At 54.8% G+C, this 20,388-nt stretch overlaps 1 protein-coding gene and 1 long non-coding RNA gene across 6 annotated transcripts; one reads left to right on the top strand and one right to left on the bottom strand.

The window, feature by feature from the left end:
• Nucleotides 1-24: 24 nt before the first annotated feature.
• Nucleotides 25-12,755, bottom strand: SIX3 (SIX homeobox 3). 3 transcript variants are annotated; one of them, XM_074331938.1, is made up of 4 exons: nucleotides 12,639-12,755; nucleotides 3,269-4,082; nucleotides 1,308-1,467; nucleotides 25-958 (listed from the first exon to the last, which is right to left on the bottom strand). In XM_074331938.1, the coding sequence occupies exons 1-4, from the start codon at nucleotides 12,727-12,729 to the stop codon at nucleotides 869-871; spliced, it is 1,155 nt and encodes a 384-aa protein (XP_074188039.1). In that variant the 5' UTR covers nucleotides 12,730-12,755; the 3' UTR covers nucleotides 25-868. The 3 variants fall into 3 exon arrangements, with proteins under 3 accessions (XP_074188039.1, XP_074188040.1, XP_074188041.1); XM_074331939.1 differs by lacking the exon at nucleotides 12,639-12,755 and adding an exon at nucleotides 11,675-12,283; XM_074331940.1 differs by having other exon boundaries at nucleotides 25-1,467.
• On the top strand, nucleotides 4,253-18,893 carry LOC141571535 (uncharacterized). Of its 3 annotated transcripts, none has more exons than XR_012496331.1 (5): nucleotides 4,253-4,470; nucleotides 6,765-7,309; nucleotides 10,742-10,786; nucleotides 12,409-12,913; nucleotides 16,399-18,893. It is a non-coding gene; the product is annotated as an uncharacterized LOC141571535 (long non-coding RNA). The 3 variants fall into 3 exon arrangements; XR_012496330.1 differs by having other exon boundaries at nucleotides 16,395-18,893; XR_012496329.1 differs by lacking the exon at nucleotides 16,399-18,893 and having other exon boundaries at nucleotides 12,409-15,035.
• The last annotated feature ends 1,495 nt before the right edge of the window (nucleotides 18,894-20,388 follow it).

Here is a 20,388-nt window from a genome sequence, read left to right as displayed (position 1 = left end):
AACACCAGTCTCGGGGAGAGATAAGAAAATGGAGAATACTGTATTTGCTTTAGAAAGTTTTTACATATAGATAAACACGCAGTTAAGATAACAGTAAAAGCGCCCTACGGGGAGTGAGAGATATCTCCAAAGCAGCTAAGAAATACTTGAAATAGCTTTTGCATAAGAATACTACGGTCTCACCCTCCGCTTTCGCTATCGACGGGGTCCCTCTTCCTAACCCAGCCCTCCAAGCACACCTTGACTGACAAGTCAGCGCCAGGAACACCGAGTGGGAGGAGAACCCCAAAAAGGAAAGAGACAGGTGAGCGGGAAGGAGGAAGAAGGAAGGAGAGAGAAAGAAAGAAAGGGGGAGGAGAAAAAGCAATATCATATACAGGCAATTTCTACACATATATTACAAACTGGGAAAATGACCGATCATTAAGATATACATAATTCATATAAAATTTTGAAATAAAAATAAAAATCTGTTACAGTCATAACTATTCTTTTTCCACATTTATAACCAGTACCCACACAGGCAGTGACAGAGTGGAGAGAAAAAGGTGCTTACGAAGAAAATGATTGTCTGCTGAACAAAAAACAGAAGATTGCATCTTGTTTGACCAATACTTGGACTTAAAAACAGAGAAAGAAAGAGAGAGAGAGAAAGAGAGGAAGAAAGAGAGAGAGCAACAAAAGGCGAGAAACATTTGCTATTTCCCTCTCCAGGAGTTCTTTTCTTTTTCTTTTTCTTTTTTAAACAAATTCCGAACAGAGATGGCGGTTTTATTTTTTTTCTTTTTGTCTGTTTTACTTTTGTTGTCTTGTCATCGGAGTGGTGCTTGGGTTTTGTGTAGTCGACTCTTTTTTAAATCGTTTTAAACTAGAGAGAATATTTTCCCAGATACAAATAAATCGTCATGCAGGTGGGGTGCCGGGTCCGTGGGAACCGAAAGGAGAAGCCGTGCTTGTCCTAGAAAGTATACAACTGTCACCTCTTTTGTGTTTCTGCCCGAAACATCAGCATTTGTGACTGTCTGTTGGCGTCGCGGTCCTTTGGGGTGGTGGTGGTGGTAGATGGTAGTTGGGGGTTATTGATGGTTTGCGTTCAATTTATTTTTCTTGGATTTTATATATTTTTGGCTGGGGTGGGAGTGTGTGTGTACTTGTGTGTGTGTGTGATTGTGCATCCTAATTTCGGTTTGTTTTGGGGATGGAGGAGGAAGAGGAGGAAGAGAGGGCAAGGGGGAGGACGCGAATGAGGAGGGGGAGGAGGGCGGCCTTGGGCATCATACATCACATTCCGAGTCGCTGGAGGTTACCGAGAGGATGGAGGTGCCGGTGTCCGCGCGCTCCGTCAGGCTGGACACACTGGTGGTAGGGCTGGCCGCCGTGGACGGCGACTCTGCCGAGCCGTGCGTGGGGCAGCCGGGCTCGGCCAGCGAGCGCATGCCGCTCGGTCCGATGGCCTGGTGCTGGAGCCTGCGGGAGACAGAGAGCGGCGCCTGCCCTGACACAGCGGCTGCGCCACCAGGCTCTGCCAAGCCGCCTACCGGAGCCCGCGCCGCCAGGGCCAGGAGCGCGGGGCCTGCCGCCTTCGATGCTTCCCAGCTTCCCCCACTCCGCGCGCCCTTTGCCACCGCCCCCGACTCCGCACTCTGCGTTCATTCCCCTTAAAAAGAACCCGGCTGCTCCTTCAGCGCCTCAGAGCCTCCCCAGCACGGAACTTGGCTCTCGTGTCCCCTCCCCAGGGCTCCCTCGAGCTTCCAAAGGCTTCCCAGGTCGGGGCCGGTCCCTGGGCACACGCAGGGAAAGATGCAGAGCCCCGAAAGAGCAGAAGTCGGGGAGGGGGAAACAGGGTGTTTCTTCCTCCCCGGTCCCTGGGACTCTTCAGACTGAGCCAGCTGCCCCTAGGAGCGGCTCCGTCGCCTCAGTGCCTCCTCCCCCAGATCCCCCAAACACACTCCCGGAGCTGCGGGCTGCTCACCCGCCGCCTCTCCGGGGTAGGGCCGGCTGGCTTTGCTCTCAGGATCCCTGCGCAGAGCGCAGGACCGGGGTAAGAGAAAATGCAGAAGCTGGGAGTAGAAAAGTGGGGAAAGACGAGGGAGAGAGAAAGAGGGAAAGGAGAAGGCAGGAGGGGAGCGCAGAGCAGTCTCCGGCTCTCCCTTTCCGGGGTCAAGCAGCAGCTGCCTGAATGTGTCCCTGACTCCTCCCCATGAGGAGGCCTTCCCCTGGCCCTGGGCTCTCCCCCTGTCAGGCGAAAAGTTGGCTCCATAAGCGGGTGAGAGGGCTGAAGGCTCAGGCGTGGGCCACCTAAACCCAAACACACTCACTCACTCACTCACTCCAGCAACTCACACCCAGCCCCCAGTCCCCGAAGCTGTCAGCAGCAGGGGCCCTGCTCCCAGTGTACTTACACCAGGCCTAGCACCTAACCAGGCTGCGTAGGGACACAGGCTCCTTATCAAGGCTTTCACCCAACTTCTTCACTTTCCTCTTCCATCCCTGCTCCTTTCCCCTTACCCCATCTTTCCCTCCAGTTATTTTTCTCCCTACTTGCCCCAGGCCCAGCTCAGCTGACGGGTCAACCCCGGTACAACTCTGTGATTCTGTGGCCACTTTGTGAGCTATAAAGACTGCTCCTGCTCACTTCATAATTTAGTGGGTCAAGGGGATGTTTCTTGGCTGGGGCAGGAGGGCTAGCGCGCGCACGACCTCTGCACTCCCAGCCCGGCTCTCCCGCTCCAGGTCAGACAACTTGCCACGCTATGGGAAGGAGGCTGGCTGCATGAGGCCATCCGCCTTTTCCCTTTGTGGCAGGGGCCCAGGTTCGGTTTCCTCTCCCTGACATTTGTAGATTCCTCCTCGGGTTTGTGCAATGCATGGAAATAAGAACCAGATGGCAAGGAGCGTTCTTTCCTTCCTTCCCTGTCAGTAGGCTCCTGAGGACCGCCAGGCTGAGAAGGCGTGCTCGGGTGCAGCTGCAGTGCAGGGCTAAGGCTCCCGGGGGCCGGAACCAAGGACCGTGGGCACTCAGGACCGCACATACACACTCTCCACCCTGACAAAAGCCCCTCTCCAGCAAAGCAATCAGTAAAACCACAGCACGCGCCCCTCTTCCGCACGTCTGGGCAAGAGGAAACTTTGTCCAACTGGCCAGGGGGTCGCGGCTTCTCGCTCGCTCAGCAGCCGTTGGCACCCTGCCCCACCCGCCCCCATTTCAACCCCTCTCCCCCTCCCGGGTTCCGGAGACGGTAGCCAGGCCGCGGGCCCTATCACTGACCTGTTCTTGGCTGCCGCCGCACGGTCGCGCTGCCTCCGGTTCTTAAACCAGTTGCCTACTTGTGTGGGAGTGAGGCCGGTGGCCTGCGCCAGTTCGCGTTTCTTACTGGGATTGGGGTAGGGGTCCTGCAGGTACCACTCCCGCAGCAGACTCCGAGTCCGCTCCTTGAAGCAATGCGTCTTCTGCTCGCCGTCCCATATGGTGCGCGGCAGCGGGAACTTCTTGCGCACGCGGTACTTGTCCACCGGGCCAAGTGGGCGGCCGCGCAGCTTCTCGGCCTCCTGGTAGTGCGCCTCGAGCCACATGGCCTGCAGCTTGCCGTGAGACTCCTTGGTGAACTTGTGGTTCTCCAGGATGTGGTAGAGGTCACGGAAGTTGCCCGTGTGGAAGGCGACCACAGCGCGCGCGCGCAGGATCGACTCGTGCTTGTTGATGGCCTCGCACGCCCCGGGGGCCACGGGCAGCGACCAGAGGAAGCGGCCCAGCCGCTCGATGTCGCCCGTCTCCTCCAGCGTCTCACAGACGCTGGCCACCTGCTCCGGCGAGAAGTTGAGGGTGGGCAGCTGGAACATGGACAACTCTTCCGGGGGGGCCCTGGAGCCGCCGCCGCTGCCGCCGCCGCCTGCTCCGCCAGCACCGCCGCCTCCCGCACAGTTGCTGCCGCCGCTGCCGCCCGCGCCGCCGCCGCCTCCCGCACCGGTCCCGCCGCTGCTACTTGCCAGAAGTAGGGAGCGGTGGTGAGAATCGGCGAAGTTTGGCAACAAGAAGTGGGAGGAATAGAGGTCTAGGGGGGAGCGGAATACCATGGACTGACCTGAGAGGAGAGAAAATTCAGGGAGAGGAAGAGAGAGGGGAGGAAGAGGAGGAGAGGGGCGATGAGGACCAGGAGGAGGGAGAGGAGAGGGGGGAGGAGGAGAAGGAAAGGAGGGGGGAGCAGGAGGAGGAGGAGGAGGGGTAGGAGGAAGGGCGTAAGGGACACCCACACCCTACACACATCCACACACACACACACCCGCGCAGCCACATAGAGAGGGAGGAAGGAGAGCGGCCCGGTGCGCGCGCGCAGAGAGCGAACCCGAGACAGAGAGAGGGAGAGGGAGAGAGAGGAGAGCGAGAGCCAACCACCGCCGAGTCAAGATTCAGCGATTCCACAGCAATCGCCCTAATGACAACAGCCTCATAATATCTCCCCTAAATCCACAGTGAGTGCAGCATTGAAACATTTTGTTTCGCTTTTCTATTGGTCTGCGGCATGTCGTTGTGGCGTTGCCACGGCAACCGCTGCCAATCACTGTCAGCCCTGCCAATCAATACCGAGAACGTAAGGACGGTTTTACCACTTAGCCAGAGGGGGGGGGGGAGGAAGGGGGGAGAAGAGAGGAGGGAAAGAGGGAGAAGGAGAAAGAGAATTTTAAAAAATCTTTGCAACTCTTAATCTTGCCTCTCTCTCTCTCTCTCTCTCTCTCTCTCTCTCTCTCTCTCTCTCTCTCTCTCTCTGCTTTTTTCGCTGTCTCTGAGTTCCCTTCTTTCCTCCTCCTCAAAGAAGTTGATCCAGAAATTCAAAGAGCTATGGGCATAGAGTTGTTGAATGGGATGAGCAATTAAAAGGGGGATTTTGTTGGGAGGTGATTTTGTTGGGAGGTGGGAGACTACACATGCTGCATGAAGGCCAAGGCCCAGCCCGCAAAGACAGGCCGAGGGCCAGCCAAAAGGGCACGGTTTGCACATGGTGTGCACGTCGGGCAGCCTCTTTCTGCCTATGTGAGCACTAATAGTGGCGAGGAAGAAAGAAGAGATGAGATCATGGGGCCCACCGCCAGCCGAACCCGATCTGGCAGGTTGCTGTGCCCGGGGATCTCCGATTTCGGGGGGCATCGGGTGCTGGGAGCCGGAGCCCAGGACCCAGGGGATAGGAAGCCGCTCTGGCCTCCCCCTTCCCCGATCATCCGCCACATTTACCCCAACTTTCTCTGCACTGGATCCAGCTTCTCTTTACTCTGCCCCCAATCAAGGAAACTTGATTTGCCATATTGCCCTGCGTTTCAAAACAGCAGTAGAAATAACAGGACACTTCTTTCCATCTTAAAAAGCAACCTGCCTCTTTGTTTCCCCCCCAGTCTTCAGCTGCTTCTCCTAGGAACTGAGAAGCCTGGGAACCCTCTGCCCCCACGCCAAGCCCACTACACCCTGCCCCAGGAGCACTGGGCACTGGGCCTGCCTACCAGCCCCAGAAGGGCACTCAAACTTTGGAGGCTGCCCCAAAGAAGCATATAGGCCTGCAAATTGCTTGCTTGTTCACATTGTAAAGAAAAAATAATAAAAGTCTAATTTCTCTAAGGAAAGTCCAAAACAGACCCCAAGAGGCCCACAGAATGGAGATAGCTGTCCCTCTCTCTAGCCACTGCAGGCCGCAGACCGTGAATGAGTATTTATTCTAAGGTATGTCGCTTTTAAGAAGATGTAATCAGCATCTTGAGCGGGGCCTCCCTTTGTGAGGCTTCTGTAACTATGGGAGTGTGATTTACGCAGATTTGTCGAGGTCAGAGACGTCTTTCTCCTGAGCAGTGTATATTTAGACAGGACTCGGTGTGGTGTTAGAAAGTATATATTTTGAATGAGTTCACACACAGTAGCCAACAATGCCTACATTGTCGGCCCGTGTACAACGTGTATTGAAACGCAGCGTCCAGACTTCAACTAATCTGCCCTCAATAAAGCTGAAATAATTATCCTAAGCTGCCTTTCCAGAAGAAAAATCATTGAGGAATTCAAAACTTTTTTTTTTTTAAAGATCTTTTCTACATTCCGATGCAGATCTGGGGGCGAGGCTCCGAGTCCACACCGCTTTGGAGATCTCAGTGAGGCAGGAGAGAAAGAGAGATGGAGAAAGAATTTTAAATGTGAAACCTAACGTGACCGGGGCTGCGAGTGGCTTAGACACTAACCCCCGAGCTCGGCGCTCCTTAGGCCTTGACCCCCGCAGCGCCAGGCCTCCAGGCTGGGAAAGCGAAAGCTGTGTTGGAGGTTCCGCAGGGGGCTGGAGGCTCTGGGCTGGGCGAGGGGGCAGATACCGGCCCACTCAGCGCTAGGCAGCCGAGGATCACTGGTCCTAAACCCGCTGATGGAGGCCGGAAAATACTCGCTCAAAAGGAAGACCGGCCAAGCCCTACTTGGGATGACTTCTCCCCTCCATATATCTTCCTCCCGGCCAATGAGTCCTTTCCCGCTCAGCTTCCAAGCTCTGGCGGTCGTTCACTGCGCCCAGAAAGAGCCTTGAGGTTGGGACACAAAAACAGACACTTCATCTTTTCTTCCAGATCCCTTTCTCTCGTAGGGGAAGGATTATAGGCTGAGGGGTGGGAGGAGGAAGGGGCAGGAGGAGGAAGCGGGGGAGGAAGGAATGAAAAAGGGGAGGGGAGTGGGTATTGTGCCGCGTGTGGGGGGAGAATTCCTACGGGTGGGTTTCCGAATATTGTGTTCAACTTTTTGAAAGCAGCTCGTGACCCCGAAACTGCATCCCCTGGAGCCGAGGACCCAGGCGCCGGGCGGGCGGGTGTGCCCACCCAATCCCCTCCCCGTCCCCGCAACACCCGCCTCCGAGTGGGGGAGACACGGTCTCTCCCCGCCGCTGAGCTGCTGGCCCCGGAGGGAGCCTGGGCAGGTGCCGCGGGCTCTTCGAAAGCGCTGAAATCGAAAACCATCGTCACTCAGGGAGAATTGAGGCAAGTGGGGCTGAAACTCAGCTCGGCAACACCCTTTCCCCAGCCTCGGCTGGGATTCCTGCCGACCCGCCGCACCAAGCCTGCTCCGGTGGCGGCAGCGGCTTAAGGAGAGCAAAGCAGGGCGGAGGGCGGCGGCAGAGCACGCAGCTTTGTGCGCTGGGACAGCGCCGGGCGTAGCCGGGCGGGAGGGCAGCCCAGGCTGTCGGAGCCTCCCCGTAAAGCCCAGCTCCGCGCCGCCCACCCAGCCCACCTCGCTGTCCAGTTGCCACCAACGCCTCTCTGCTCCGGTCGGACGTACCACACCCGCCACCCGAAGCCCGTAAGTTCAGAGTCCCGAGAGCTAAGGAGGGAGGCGGGGCGGCGGGTCCTCGGCGGGGATAGTTGGTCCGGCTCCTAGCGGAGCTGGGACCGCAGGCTCGCCAGGGTCTTGGTCTAGGTGAGCAGATCCCTGTCAGAGCGGGGGGCTGGGGTGGGGAGGAGCGCTGTGAAGCACCAGAGCTTCCCCTCCCAAATTCACAGGCGCTGGGGGGGGGGGGGTTAGAAGCATAAGGTTCTCGGGGTCCGGGCCCTAGGCCGCCTTCCCTTTGCTTTGGGCCCCCGCGGCGTTGGGCAGTGTGACTGCGGGGTGAAGAACCTGGGGAACCGCTGAAGGGGGTGGCGTAGGGGGCGCCTGCACCCTGGGTCTCTCAAAGCCGGGACATCGAATGGGTACGTCAGCCCGCGGGCCTTAGCTGTCCCATACCCTCTCACTGCTCACACTCCGAGATCTGGGACTTGGCGCAAGTATAGGCCGAGGTCACAAAATTGTCACCATCATCCCTGCTATATCCTGGCCCAGATGACCTGAAGGACAGCGTACAGGTGGTGCGAGGAGGAAGGGCGTTTGGGCTGGAGAGTCTTTCTCTACTAGGACCTACTGGCCATTTATTTACAAATGTCAGCATCAACTCCGGCATTCATGACTCCATCAGGAGAGGCGCCTGAGAGACTCCCACTCTCTCCTTGTTTGGTGTTACCAGGAAAGCCAAGAAATCTGCAAACCTCCCAGAGGGGAGGACCCGAGGGCTGGGGCAGCTGCACCGGCTCGGCCTTGCTCAGTTCGGTGAGGCTAGTTTGTCCCGAGGGGCAACGCCCCTTCCGGCCCCCAGGACGGCGCAAGGCGGGGGCCGGCCCAGTGACCAGAGGTCTGGGCTTCCCCGCAAGCTACAAACTGAGGCGCTTGGAGCGGGCAGCCGAGGAGGGCGCAGGGGAGCGCAGCACGCAGGCGGGGAGGCCGCGAATCTCTTCAAGGACCCCGATTACTTTCCTTTGAATGAAAAACAACAACAACAACAACAACTGCTCCCCCTCCTACGCGCCCCCCGCCTCCTGCCTTAGCCTCGGGGGACCCGCGCTCCAAGCAATTGTCGCCTGGGACAGTAAACACAGCTCAGTTGCCTCAACTTTCTCCGCACATAAAAGTTCCCGGCGTGCGGGGAAATTTGAATATTTGATCAGCCCCTTTGAGTGACCCTCATTAGCCTGGCGCCCTGCTAAGGCATCGCCACGGCAAGAAAGCTGCTGGGCCCGGCATTTGTATGCCTTGTTAGCGCCGCTTAATGAAGCCGCCCCAACGGCTCAAAGGCGGCCTCCGGGGCTGGCGGCGCGCACCTCCCGGCACCCGGCTCTGCCTAATGAGTCCCACCGCCTCCTGAAGGCCCCTCCGCCCCCCACATCCTCAAACAAGAGGAGTTTGGCTCTGTCTTGGGCCACCGCACTTCTAACCGCCAGGTCCAGGGCTGTGGGCACAAACCCCGCCCAGCCGAGAGAGGTGGGAGACATGGAGGATGGGAGCCATACGGATTGGGGACTGGGTTGTGGCCTCAGGTTGTAGCCCAAGAAGAGCACGGCCAAACCTATCCCAAGAAGGCCAATTTCAAATCAGTTAGTCACTCCAGTTCCTTAAAGACACATCTGACCTAATATTAGGGTGGCAGAGGGCAGACGCCCAAGGGAGGGTCAGCTTTCCATCTTCCTCCCCAAGTTCCTTTGGTCTCCACTGCGCACGGGGCTACCTACTTCTTTGCAGGGATCCCCTTCTGACAGCCAGAACTGACGTGCTAGGGCTTGGATTTGAGGAGGGGTAGGCACGTTCAACTCCTCAAGCGTCATTGTCCCCACCATCCACAGACCCAAACACAGTCAAATGTTATGACAGTTGGCATCAGGGCAGGCAAGGTACCACAGCTACCCTGCCCACCCCCTAAGAGAGCCATGACCTCTCTGGTCTCTCTTTAATCACGCTTCCTGTCTTCAGGAGGCCTGAAGAAAACTTCTAGGCAGGGCCACCCTGTACAGGACTAACTGGATGCTAGGATGAGACCAGGACTAAAACAGGCCTGAGGGAGAGGAAGAGAAACATCAGTCACTCTGGGAAGAAGGGTGGGCGGCAAAGCCATCACTACTTCCCCTTTAATCAATGGGATTAAGGAAGTCTATTAGAAATTGTGCTTCAGTCCTCTGAAAAAGTAGACTTTCTTGCCTCTGCTGCCTCTCTCTTCTGATGCCCTTTTCCCAGGACAGTTGTCTCTCAAGGTCCCTCCTTGTTCACCCAAGTCGGGCTTTTAAGGGTTACTTCTGGGGGGATTAGTGCACAGGGTTTAGGAAGCATGCTGCTCTCAGAGCCATGCTCTGGGCCTCCTGGAGATGGGTGCACCCCCATATACCCACAACCCCTCAGACACACAGCAGGCTGTCCAGGTTGGTAACCTTGGGACACCATTCCAGGGCAGCCACCTTTAAAAATGAGTGGCACCCAACCAGCCCTCACCCTCTGCCAAAAGGCCTGGTAGGCCCCTGGGTTCGCAGAGCCTTTTAAATCCATCTGGTCTTCTTCTCTTTCTCTCCCCCAGTTCAACTGGCATGCCCCACCCCATTTACCATCCCACCCCCCTCCCTATATTTAAGCCCAAACTGATGATCTTTAGAGCTCATCTCTGTGCTGAGCAAGGTGGTGCCCCAGCCTTGACCAATCTAAGGGGCAAAGGTAGGAGCGGGGAAGCAAGGGGTGGATGCTGTTGGAGAGAAAGGGGACCTGAGGCGGAAGGTAAAAACTCAGCTCCGTGGCCCCAGAGCCAGGCCTACCAACTGCTCAGGGGAGGAGGGGAGGGGAGGGGGCTAGGAGTCCGCGGGCAACGGTCGGGGCATCGGCGTGGGGGGCTAGATCCACAGGAGAAGGGCGGGAGGCGGGGGTCGGGGGAGCGCGCAGGGCGCGGGGGGGGGGTGCGGCTCTTTAAGAGCCACACGGTTGGCAGGAGAAGCGCGCGGCCCGGTGCTGGTAGAGCAATGACCCGAAGGGGATTTAGAGAGAAGGGAGCAGGCAGGCTCTGGGGGCTTTGTCGGGGGCGACCAGAGAGGCCGAGGCACAAGAATAAGGAGCGACCGCGTCTTGAAAGGCCGCACGGAGGCGGCAGCGCTGCTGCTCTTGACTTCTGAGCACGTCTTAGAAAGCCTGCCCCGGCTTAAGCCGAACTGCCAGTGCTGGGCCCTGATCGCCGAGTCCGCGGGTTCCCAGCCTCCGGCCTCCGAGCCCAGGAGGTGTGGGGTAAAGGGCGCACTGGGGTGACGGGAGACCTGGCAAAGTTGCTTTTGGCTCTACACGCCTGACCCTGGCGCAGAGCTGCGAGCCTGACCCGCCACACCCCGCATGGCCAGAGAAAGAATTTTCTGTTTCCAACTTCGGCTTTTGGTTTTGTATGTCCACCTCGCACAGCTCCGGAGCCGGCCGACCCCAAAGGGAGTCTCAACAGGTGGCCGGGTAAGTCATTTAAAAATTCGGGTTATATCGTCAGCCCCTCCCCTCCCAGTTTTCTCCCTGGCTGCCTTGCTTTCCCTGTGCTCCTCGCGCCTGCAAAGGCGGGGGGAGGAAGTGCGGGGGGTGGGGTCGGGGTGAGCGGCGCCCTCTCCCAGGATGTCCTCGGGCTCCTGGTCGCTGCTCAGGACCGGCGGCCGGCGGCCCCTGCGAAGCTCTACCCAGTACCCCCGGGTCGCGATCACCCTTAACTCCGTGGTGGGCCCTGGTACTCTAGGGTGTGTGTGGGGGGGAGAAGAAGCGTCGGTTGCAGGAAAAGGGGCGGGGAACTTTTTGGCCGGTCGGCTTTTGTATGGGGGTTATCGCAGAAACTCAGTATCACACGCTCTTTTATGAGAGACCGGGATCCCGCCGGGGGAGCCCGCACTAGCTGTACAACAGCCCGCAGAAGCGCGTTGTAGCCGCCGGGGGTGGGGATAGGGTGGTGGAGACGGAGGGGGCGAGAAGTGGGAGGAGGGGTAAACAGAGAAAGGCTAAGGCAAGAAATCCTGGGCGTCCGAGTGAAAAGTCGGAAAATGTCCTCAGAGCGCGCAGGAAATAGGCGCGCTCGCTCGCGGGCTCTCTCTCTCTCTCTCTCTCTCTCTCTCTCTCTCTCTCTCTCTCTCTCTCTCATACAGGCACGCACTCATACCCACCCCAACACAAGTAGCCCATGCACGCGGCTCTTGGCAGCGTGGGTCGCAAGCCCCCGCGCCCAAGCAAAGCCAGAGTGGAGCCACCCTCCTTCTTCTCCCTCCCCGGCTCTAAGAGCGCTTCCTCCAGGCCACCGGTGCCCCGAGAATGACTGGGGGAGCTGGGAGGGCCCCCAGGGCTGGGGCGCGGGGAGGATCTTACCTGCAGAAAGGTAAGGGAAGCCAGGAGCAGGAAGCAGCAGCGGATAAATATTCATTAGGAAGTGTAAGTGTCTCCTTTTAAACCGCGCGGCGCGCGCTCTCGCTCCTCTCTCTCTTTCCCTCCCTCTAGCTGTCCTCTAGTGAGACTCTTTCCCCCTCTCGCTTAGTCTCCCCCCACCCCCACCCCACCCCCTTTCCTGCGAAATACCTGGTGGATCCCAGCCTAGCTAACTTGTTCGGAAGCCTGAACCTGGGGCAGCGCCTCTACAGCTGTTTGCCCTCGCTCTTGGGGCGCGCGTTCCCCATCCGCTTTCCCTCCGGTTCTCCAGCCCTCACGCCCTCCTAAATTACTACATCATTAGCTTTATTTTCCTGTGCGGGGTGGGGTGGGGTGGGGGAGGAGGTGGTGGTGCTGGTGGTAACCGCGCAGCCCGACACACCTCCGCAAAGCGGGCCCAAAGCAGGTTGGAGGCTGCCCCAACTTCATCCCCACCCCACATCCCCACCAAGTCTTATTTCTCCCCGACCCTCTTTCCATCTTCACCTCCACCCTGCACCAACCCAACTTCACCATCCCTCTCCACGCCCTCCCCCCGCCGCAGCCAATCCGGATACCCGGCCAGAGCGACACTGAGATGCCAGGTGTGTGGGTACAACGCGCTGAGGTTGGGGCTTCACCCTGCATGGAGTGTGGGGTAGCCATTGGAGTGCCCCTTTCCCGCGTATGTTTTCTAGCTTGACCCTGAGTGGGCACCTGGGCAGCTTGGGCGGAGGATCAGAACACCGGAGCGCACATCAAGGGCATCACCCGCCACGCCTCAGGGCCCCTGGGCCTTGGCTCTTTGGCTTAGCCTGGGAGGCCGCATGGAAGGTGGGCAAGAAGTGGCCTCACTTTGTGCGAATGCGCAAGAGAGACAGACTGACCCACCCACGTACTGACAATGGCCTTTTACGAACAAACTGACCTGAAGTTAGCCGCAAGTCCGCCTCTTTCTCTCTCACGCTTCGAGAAAACACTCCTACAGGATTCCAGGAGCTCACAAGTCTCGGCACCATCCCTCTGAGAACCGTTTCCAGCCGCAAGCGAGCACGTGCACACCCCACCCCCAACCCCGCACGCCGGAGGCCCCAGCACCGGAGGCCTTCCCTGGGACCGGCTGGGGAGACTAGAAGGCGGCAAGGCGGCTTCTTGTGGAGGGATACTGCGTAAAACCTAGGACGACCGTGGCCACCATTCTTGGTACTCTTCCTTCTCGCTCCAGGTCCCTAGTCCACTCCAAAGGCTCTAAGGGATGGTGTGGCCCCACGGTGCTTGGGGGTGACCTGGACGCGCACTCCCGCAGCCCGCCGATCTCCGCTCGCTGAGGCGGGGGCGGGAGGAGGGGCCGGGGGCGGGCCCAGGCCAGTTCCCAGTTACAAATACCGCTGCTCACCGGAATCTGAGCAGAGTTTCGCCCGCAAACACGCACGTCACTGGCCTGGAGGGCCCGCGACTTCCTCAGTACCGTCCTACACCTTCTCCAGGCTCCCGGGAGCGCACGCTGCCGTTTGGTTGCCTGGGAGGGAGTAGTGCGGTCGCGAACCTCCAGGCGACCTCGAGACGCCCTCTTCCCCCATTTGGCCTGATCTGGCTGGGCTAAGATCCACCCTGAGAGGTCCCAGAGGCTGTTTGCACTCTTCTGGAAGGGAGCAAGGTGCAGGATGGTAGCAGGGTCTCCCTTCTCCTGGAAGGTTAAGAAGCTGGGCAGATGAAAGTGTAAGGGAGGTCTAGAGGGCCTTGGGGTAGGGAAGTCTTGTTAACCTTGCACCCCACCTAAAACTCCGAGTCTGCACTTGCACATCTCCCCGGAATGCAGACTCAGGAGGTACCTATGTAGCGCACGACCGAGCTCAGGCTTAAGCCATCACCTAACTATACACGAAGCGTACATGCAATTGTACGCGAATACACATGCGAGAATTAGAAGAATATTAACAGAAGAATTTGAGGAAAAAGGAAGTGTCCACAGACAGAATTATTCGAATGCACGGGTGCATAGCCAGTGGTCCAGATGCAAACAAAAGCCGCATGACGCGCGGGAGTGACCCCAGACACAGCGGCAGATGTACAGGAAGCCACACACAGGGCGAGTGGGCCGAGCGACGATGCAGGCCTCCAGGGCCTGGGCTTCCTGCTAGAAGGACTTGGTTCCTGAGAGGGCAACTTTGTTGAGCCGACTGGGTGAGAGACTTCAGGTCAAGTCCTGGAGGTTAGATAGAGCACCTCATCCACCCCAAAGCAGACCCTTTCAACTTCCTCTCATTTGGGCTGGAGACGCCCAGAAGAGGGCAATCCAGGAAAAAATTCATTTTGACGGGGGTTATTTGTTATTATTAGGAGATAGCGTTCTGAAGCAGCATGGGGTGGAGAGCATAGATGCACCCACGCAATACTGTGAGATTCCTAAATCCTAATGGAAACGTTCAGCTCTAACCAGGAGAGGGAGGGCCCTTATTTTGTCCCTTTCACTCCTCTTATCCTAAATTTAGTCGTCAAAAAGAATCTTAGCTCAGCTCCACACCCTCCTGCCCTCAATTCCATTCCAGTCCCCTTTATAGCAAATAGTCTGCAAAAGAACACTCTAAAGCAAACTGAATTATTTGGTTTATTAAACTTATTTGTGTGTGTGTCTGTGAAATATTGAGACGTTCTCACAGCCCCTATTCTCAGGTCCCAGGCAGACCTCACTGACTCCCCTCCAAGCTAGGGAGCTGCGAAGGAGTCCCGGAGTGGCTCTCCCCCAAATGCCGGAAGAAGTGTTCAGGCTTGCTTGTGGTTTTAGCTCTGTTTGCCTCTCCAGTCCAGTGAGCATTCCATATACTAGCCGCCATGGTTTTCCTGCAGAAGAGGCAGGCACACTGGACGCAATGGTGTCCTCCCTTCCACTTCATCTCCCTTCCTTCCTAACTCTCTCTTTCTGAAAATAGAGGATAAGTTTGGGGAGAGTCTTTTAGGGGAAAAAAAAAGGAAGGAAGGAAGGAAGGAAGGAAGGAAGGAAGGAAGGAAGGAAGGAAGAAAGGAAAAGAAAGAGGACTTTCTGGGCCGGCAAGTTGGCAAGTCGGATGACCACCCTCCAAGGTCTGTCTTGTGAAGAAGAGACAAACCATCTGGAAATCACGGCAGGAGGGATATGTTTAAGCATAGTAGTTGCCCTAGAAACGGAGGGGGTGTAGGATATGAGTAGGGAAGAATTTCTTTCCTTTTGGGGGCAAACACTGTGTCCTTTTTTTCTCCCCAAGATACACTTAATTCCTGGAAATTTTAGCAAGAGTTTGTTGTAGCTGTTTTGAACAATAAAGAGTGAAAATCACTTTAGAATCAATTAATCTTCCTTGAAAGGGCATTTTCTTCCAAGACATCTCTCTTTCCTCAGATTTGTTTTTCCTTATTCCCTAATAAGAGTCCACCTGCTGACACACCTCACAAAGAGACTGCAAAAGAAAGGGAAAAGTGACTAAGGAGACCATCACTCCCAAACCGGAAGTATAACTTCCATTCCCTGGAGCTGAGATTCAGGACACAAAATCTCCTTTACTTCGGGGGCATTTCTCGCCTCTTTGGGTAGTTTATTTGGAGCCTTTTCAATAATAAATAACAATCAGCATTTCAGAGTTGGAGACGTTTGCTTTTACTCTACTTATCAATTCTACAAAATTCTTCAAACGGCTCATCTGATTTATAAAACTGCATGTACACAGCTAAGCTCCTTGCAACATTTATCACTCAAGCAGAAAAGCATTTCGTTTTCTCATAGTCCCAAAAGCCCGGGGTACAGTCACTGGAGCGAATTTTAATTTTTTTAATTTTTCAATTAATTGACATACAATATTATATTAGTTTCAGGTGTACAACATAGTGATTAGACATTTATGTAACTTATGAAATCATCACCCCAATAATGGAGCGATTTTTTTCTCTGTGTTTCCTAAATGCCCTTGTCACCTCTGTCAGAGCCACATGGCTCAGGGCAAAACCTTGGAGGTTTGTGACTTCTTGAGTGAGTCTCATTGTATTTGTTAGGGTTTTGTGTGTGTGTGTGTGTGTGTGTGTGTGTGGTGAGGAATTGTTAGTGATTACGTGAGTTTTCTTCTGTCTCTCTCTCTCTCCCCCCCCTTCCCTTCTCCAGCCCAAAATGAGCCAACTAGAGTCTTCCTGAGCAGAAACCCGAGGTCTAGATAGAAGCTAACCATTTCCGCTGCACCCAGCAAAGGGCTGAACAATGTTGTTGTCTGGTCCAGGTCTGGGGCGGGAAAGGGGGAGTATGCGGGTAGGGGAGGAGAAAACCATCACTAACAATAAAATAAAATAACCAGATACCTCTTATACCCCTTTAATCCCTTCCATTAACAGTGTCAATGCGCTGGAGAGGCCGTGTCACCTCCAAAGGTGTCTTCACCCCTGGAGGGCTCAGGCTTCCAGCCACAGCCCAACAGTGGGCCCACGCGCGCCCGAGAGGAGGTGCTCCGACGGCAAAAATCCCATACATTTTTTAACTACAGTGATTACTAAATTAATAGCAGGCACTAAGACAGATGTCAAAACGTCTTGAAAATGTTTATCTGTGAATAATTGAGAAGGTGGTGGGACGCATTATCTGATTGTGTAATGAAATATGTATGAGGAACAGCTGTTTGCAACAGTCCCCTCCCGCCGCCTCCTCAGCCCGGCCCTTCTCTTCCAGGCAGGAGTCGCAGCGAAGTTGGTCGCCCACTTTCGTCCACTTGGGAGCCCGCGCCGCCCCTCCAGGGCTGCTGGCAGAGTTGTGGCTCCAGCGCGTCCCGGAGTCACCCAGTTTGCTGACGGACATCAGCAGGGAGTCGCCTTCTCAATCTCGCTCTTGTGGTTTTGGTGGCAGCGCGAGGCTTAACTGCCGGCCGAGCTGTCCTTCGCGCCTTCGGGGCGGGCCGCGGGCTCGGCCTGCGAGGCCCAAGGAGAGCCCAGGCTCGGGCGGCAGCGGAGGCCCTGATCTGCGCCCCCGTTGCGGTGTGGCCTGCTCCGAGGCCAGGCCCCGGGGCTCCGCGGCTCAGTGGGGCGGGCCCGGGGTCACCGCGCGGTGACGGGGCTCCCGAGAGGGCTTTGTTCGCCGCTCTGGCCACACTGCGCACTTCCTTCCAGCCCCCAGCCAGCCCCCGATCCAAGCCTCCGCGCCAGCCCTGTTTGTTTTCTCAGCCTCGCGCGCTCCACCGGGACACGCAAGCAGCCCTCGGGGCGGTGTCCGCGGCGCAAGGCTGTGGCCCAAGACTGGCCCAGAAGCGCTGGCCCGGCCGGAAGTGAAGTGAGGGGAGACGGAGCTCTGGAGCCTTTCTGGGGTTCCGGGGCAGGGGTCGGCCGGCCCGGGTGGTGGCCTAATGGGGCGTACGGCCGTGGCGGCCGGCGAAGGCCCAAGTCCTGGGCACCGAAGGGCTCGGGCGGCCTGCGCCACCGCCCGCCCCACTGCTCGCGGGCCGCGGGGCCCCGGGCCCGGGGCCCCAGCCCCAGCCCAGCAGGAGAGTGGCGGTGGTGTGGAACTAGATGAGGTCGCCGTGAGGGGGTGACACCATCCAGCGGTGTCAGCAACTCCGATAAACCCGGTGACCCCGTGCGGGCGGGCTGTCCCCTTTGCCGCATCCCAGGCTCTTCGCACGGCGGTGGGAACGTGTCCCGCAGCCGGGCCGTAGGCCTGCCCGCGCCCTCCGCCTCTGCGGCCTCCTAGCCCTTCACCTTCCAGCGCCGGGGGATCCTGTCCCTAGTCCCTGGCGCCCAGGAATCCTCTCCCCAAAGCCTCCGGCCGCGCTAGCCCTGCGGGCGCCGCTGCCCCTGACTGCTCGGGGGCCGGCAGCGGAGGAGCGGGGTCCAGCTCAGTGAGAGCGGCGCCCAGGCACCGAGAGTCTATGGGTTCCCACCGGCTGACTCGCAGTCGAGATGCACTCGGGTGTTAGTTCTTGAGCGTTCCCCCTTTTACCTAATCCCTTATGTTTTTATTCTAATCCTACACATTACAGTTAATCTGTAATGATACCGCTTCGGAGGAACCTGTTGCATACGAGGCACGGTAATTTGTAACCTTGGAAACTGTTTTAAATAAAGATTGTAACAGTGATGTCAACTGTGTTTGTTCTCCGCGCGGGGAGCGGATGGGGGGCCTGGCAACCCCCGGGAGGAGAGGACAGAGTTTCGCAGAGAAGGGAGCAAGGCGCGTGGGGCAGAGCGGAGCGGGCAGGAGTCCCGCAGGCGGAGACTCAGCCAGAACCTGTTCCAGTTGCTCCCGTCCGGCGCCTGCTGTCTTTTGGGTCTTTCCTTTGGGAAAATCGCGTGGTCTTAAACCACGAGGCAAGAAGAGAGAGCATCGGTTTGCAAAATTGAGGAAAACTTGGTGAACTTGAGCCACTGTGTATTGCAAATTAGCATACAGCCGGGCCCTGCGCGGCTGGGACGCTGAAGCCTTAGAGAGCAGAGAAAGGGCGGCTTGCAGGACCCTTTGGCTGCAAGAAGGCAGAGTCGTCTGTGTGCTGATCACTGCGCTCCGAGCTTCCTTCTCTATTAAACACACCCGCAACAGCAGCAACCACCACCAAAAACTGTTCTTACACAGAAAAGCAAAATTAAACATAATTGCTTTTATTTATCTATTGCTTTTATATCATTAAAATATTTTTAGTTACACTGTATAAAATAGCATCCACTCTGATTATTACCTGCCATATCTGTTGATCTGCTCCTTGTGTATCCCGCACAGCAATATTAACAATTAAGAAAAAAGCATATCTTATACATTGTATCTGTCAAGATATGTTACAATTTCCATTAACAAAAAAACATTATTCTTGTTGAAGAAGCTATGAAGCATATCTTTCATGAGCACTTTATTAATAATCATAGTTGTCAAAAAGAATTAGATATGCATAGATTGTAGATGCAAAGGAAATATTAGATGCACAGAATAAAATGCACAGTGCGATTGAAGCATAACTATTTTTCTTTTTAAAATAAATTTTTACTGAGGTGAAAAAAAAACCTGAGCTATTAAGCTTACTTAAAAGATGGCTTTGTTGGTTTAATTATACTGTAGTTATTTTATAAATATGTTTCAAAGGAAGCTTGCCATATTGCATGTCAATGAGGACTGTAAAGAAAAGCTCACAAAAGCTAATGCATACCAAATACCAAATTTTAGTCATTAGCATTCTTATTTATTACAAACTAAAGGGACCTATTAACAGACAAGAATTTCTATTTAGCTAGCATTACAATGTTTGGTCATTAAAATAAAAGGGCAAAGTATATACATATTTTTTCCCTTGGAATTATACATTCTTTTTGCCTAGAAGCTTCTGGAGAGACCCGGGGATATTTGTCATTGGGGAAACAAGATTCTACAGTGAGAATGGGCCAGAGGGCCCAGAATCACTATTTTCAGTTATTGAGCTTAATGCTATTTATTTGGAAGCAAGAACAGTGCTAGGCTGGGATACACAGCGTTCTGAGGGCTGCGTAGTAACCACAGTCTATGAGGGGCCCTTTGTCTTTAATTTGTGTCATGTGCATATGCAAATTATCAATTGTTTTTCCTCTGGGGGAGGGAGTGGATAGCAACGGTAATACTGCTTTTGTTTGGATATTAAAATGTCCTTAAATGCTCCCTGGACTGGGGTACTTCTCCCAATGCGGATTCCCCTAGTAGGAAACCCTACCACGACTTTAAATACAAGCGTACTGATTCTAGAAACACATATAGATTTGCGTCATTTCAAAACCCTTTCATTAGAGCAAAAGCGGCAATTCTGCTTTCACACCAGAAGTAAATGAATATATAAATATATTTTTCTGAACGCCGATTTGAGAGGGAAAAAACTTTTGAACCATTTTTACATTTAGAAACTTTACAGATCTTTTTTCTTATTAAAATCAAAGCAGACTCCCTTCATCCCCCAATTGGGTAGGAGAACAAGTAAATATTACAGAAACTGAAATGAAACATTTGGAATGGAATGATAAAGAAGGGTTATTTTGAATTACGGTAGGTGAGAATTTTTTTAAGTGCCCAACAGGGAGAAAAAAGAAAAAGAAAATAAAGCACAGCTTCTTCTGGCCTGACATTTCATTCAGACATGAATGTATCTTAAATCTTTTAAATGCAAAAAGCAGAATGCTGCCTGCTTTGGGGGACTTTTTACATTAAAAAGATGAAAATTTATAAGAAAGGTTCTTCTTTGAAAGGCCAACAAGAAAACAAGAGGTATTAGAAGGAAAGAAGGGAATTCGTGATTTAATAAAGAAAATCTCTCCATCAAAAATAATTAACATTTGCAGACCGCATGCAAAATCTTAGTTTTCAATAGTACAAGTCATTGTGTCATGGTGGTGGTAGTGTTGGTGGGGGTCGGTATTCTCTCCCCTGTGATTACTTGGGCAGAGCTAAAGGAGGGAAAGTGTAATGATTCCTACACTGCCAACTTTTCCTACAGGAAATAAGGAAAGTCAGTGTATTATGAAAAAGCTCAGGTGCCTCAATACTGGCAGTTCTAGGGGGGAAAAAAAAAAGTGAACTTTCTCCATTTTTATTCCATTCTATCTGGACGAGGTGTCAACTCCCAAGTTTCTAAAGCATATTTGATACACAGGTGGGGAAAATTGCTTTTAAAACTTAACTGTATCAAAAAGGGTGACCACCAGTAAAGGCCAGATCTACACAATTA

The sequence above is a fragment of the Rhinolophus sinicus genome, linkage group LG05 (genome assembly GCF_036562045.2).
Source record: "Rhinolophus sinicus isolate RSC01 linkage group LG05, ASM3656204v1, whole genome shotgun sequence".
Taxonomy (NCBI): Eukaryota; Metazoa; Chordata; class Mammalia; order Chiroptera; family Rhinolophidae; genus Rhinolophus; species Rhinolophus sinicus.
Note: the sequence above shows the minus strand (reverse complement) of the source record. Positions and strands in the feature narration are given on the sequence as shown.

Bases quoted from the DNA above. Each gene is read 5' to 3' on its own strand.
- SIX3 (XM_074331938.1), bottom strand. From the start codon at position 12,729: ATGGTGCCGAGACTTGTGAGCTCCTGGAATCCTGTAGGAGTGTTTTCT. The intron at 1,468-3,268 runs GTCAGTGATAGG...TGTCTCCCGCAG, and splicing joins GCGGCGGCAGCCAAGAACAG to GCTCCAGCACCAGGCCATCG. The intron at 959-1,307 runs GTAACCTCCAGC...TATACTTTCTAG, and splicing joins CCGGCACCTCCATCCTCTCG to GACAAGCACGGCTTCTCCTT.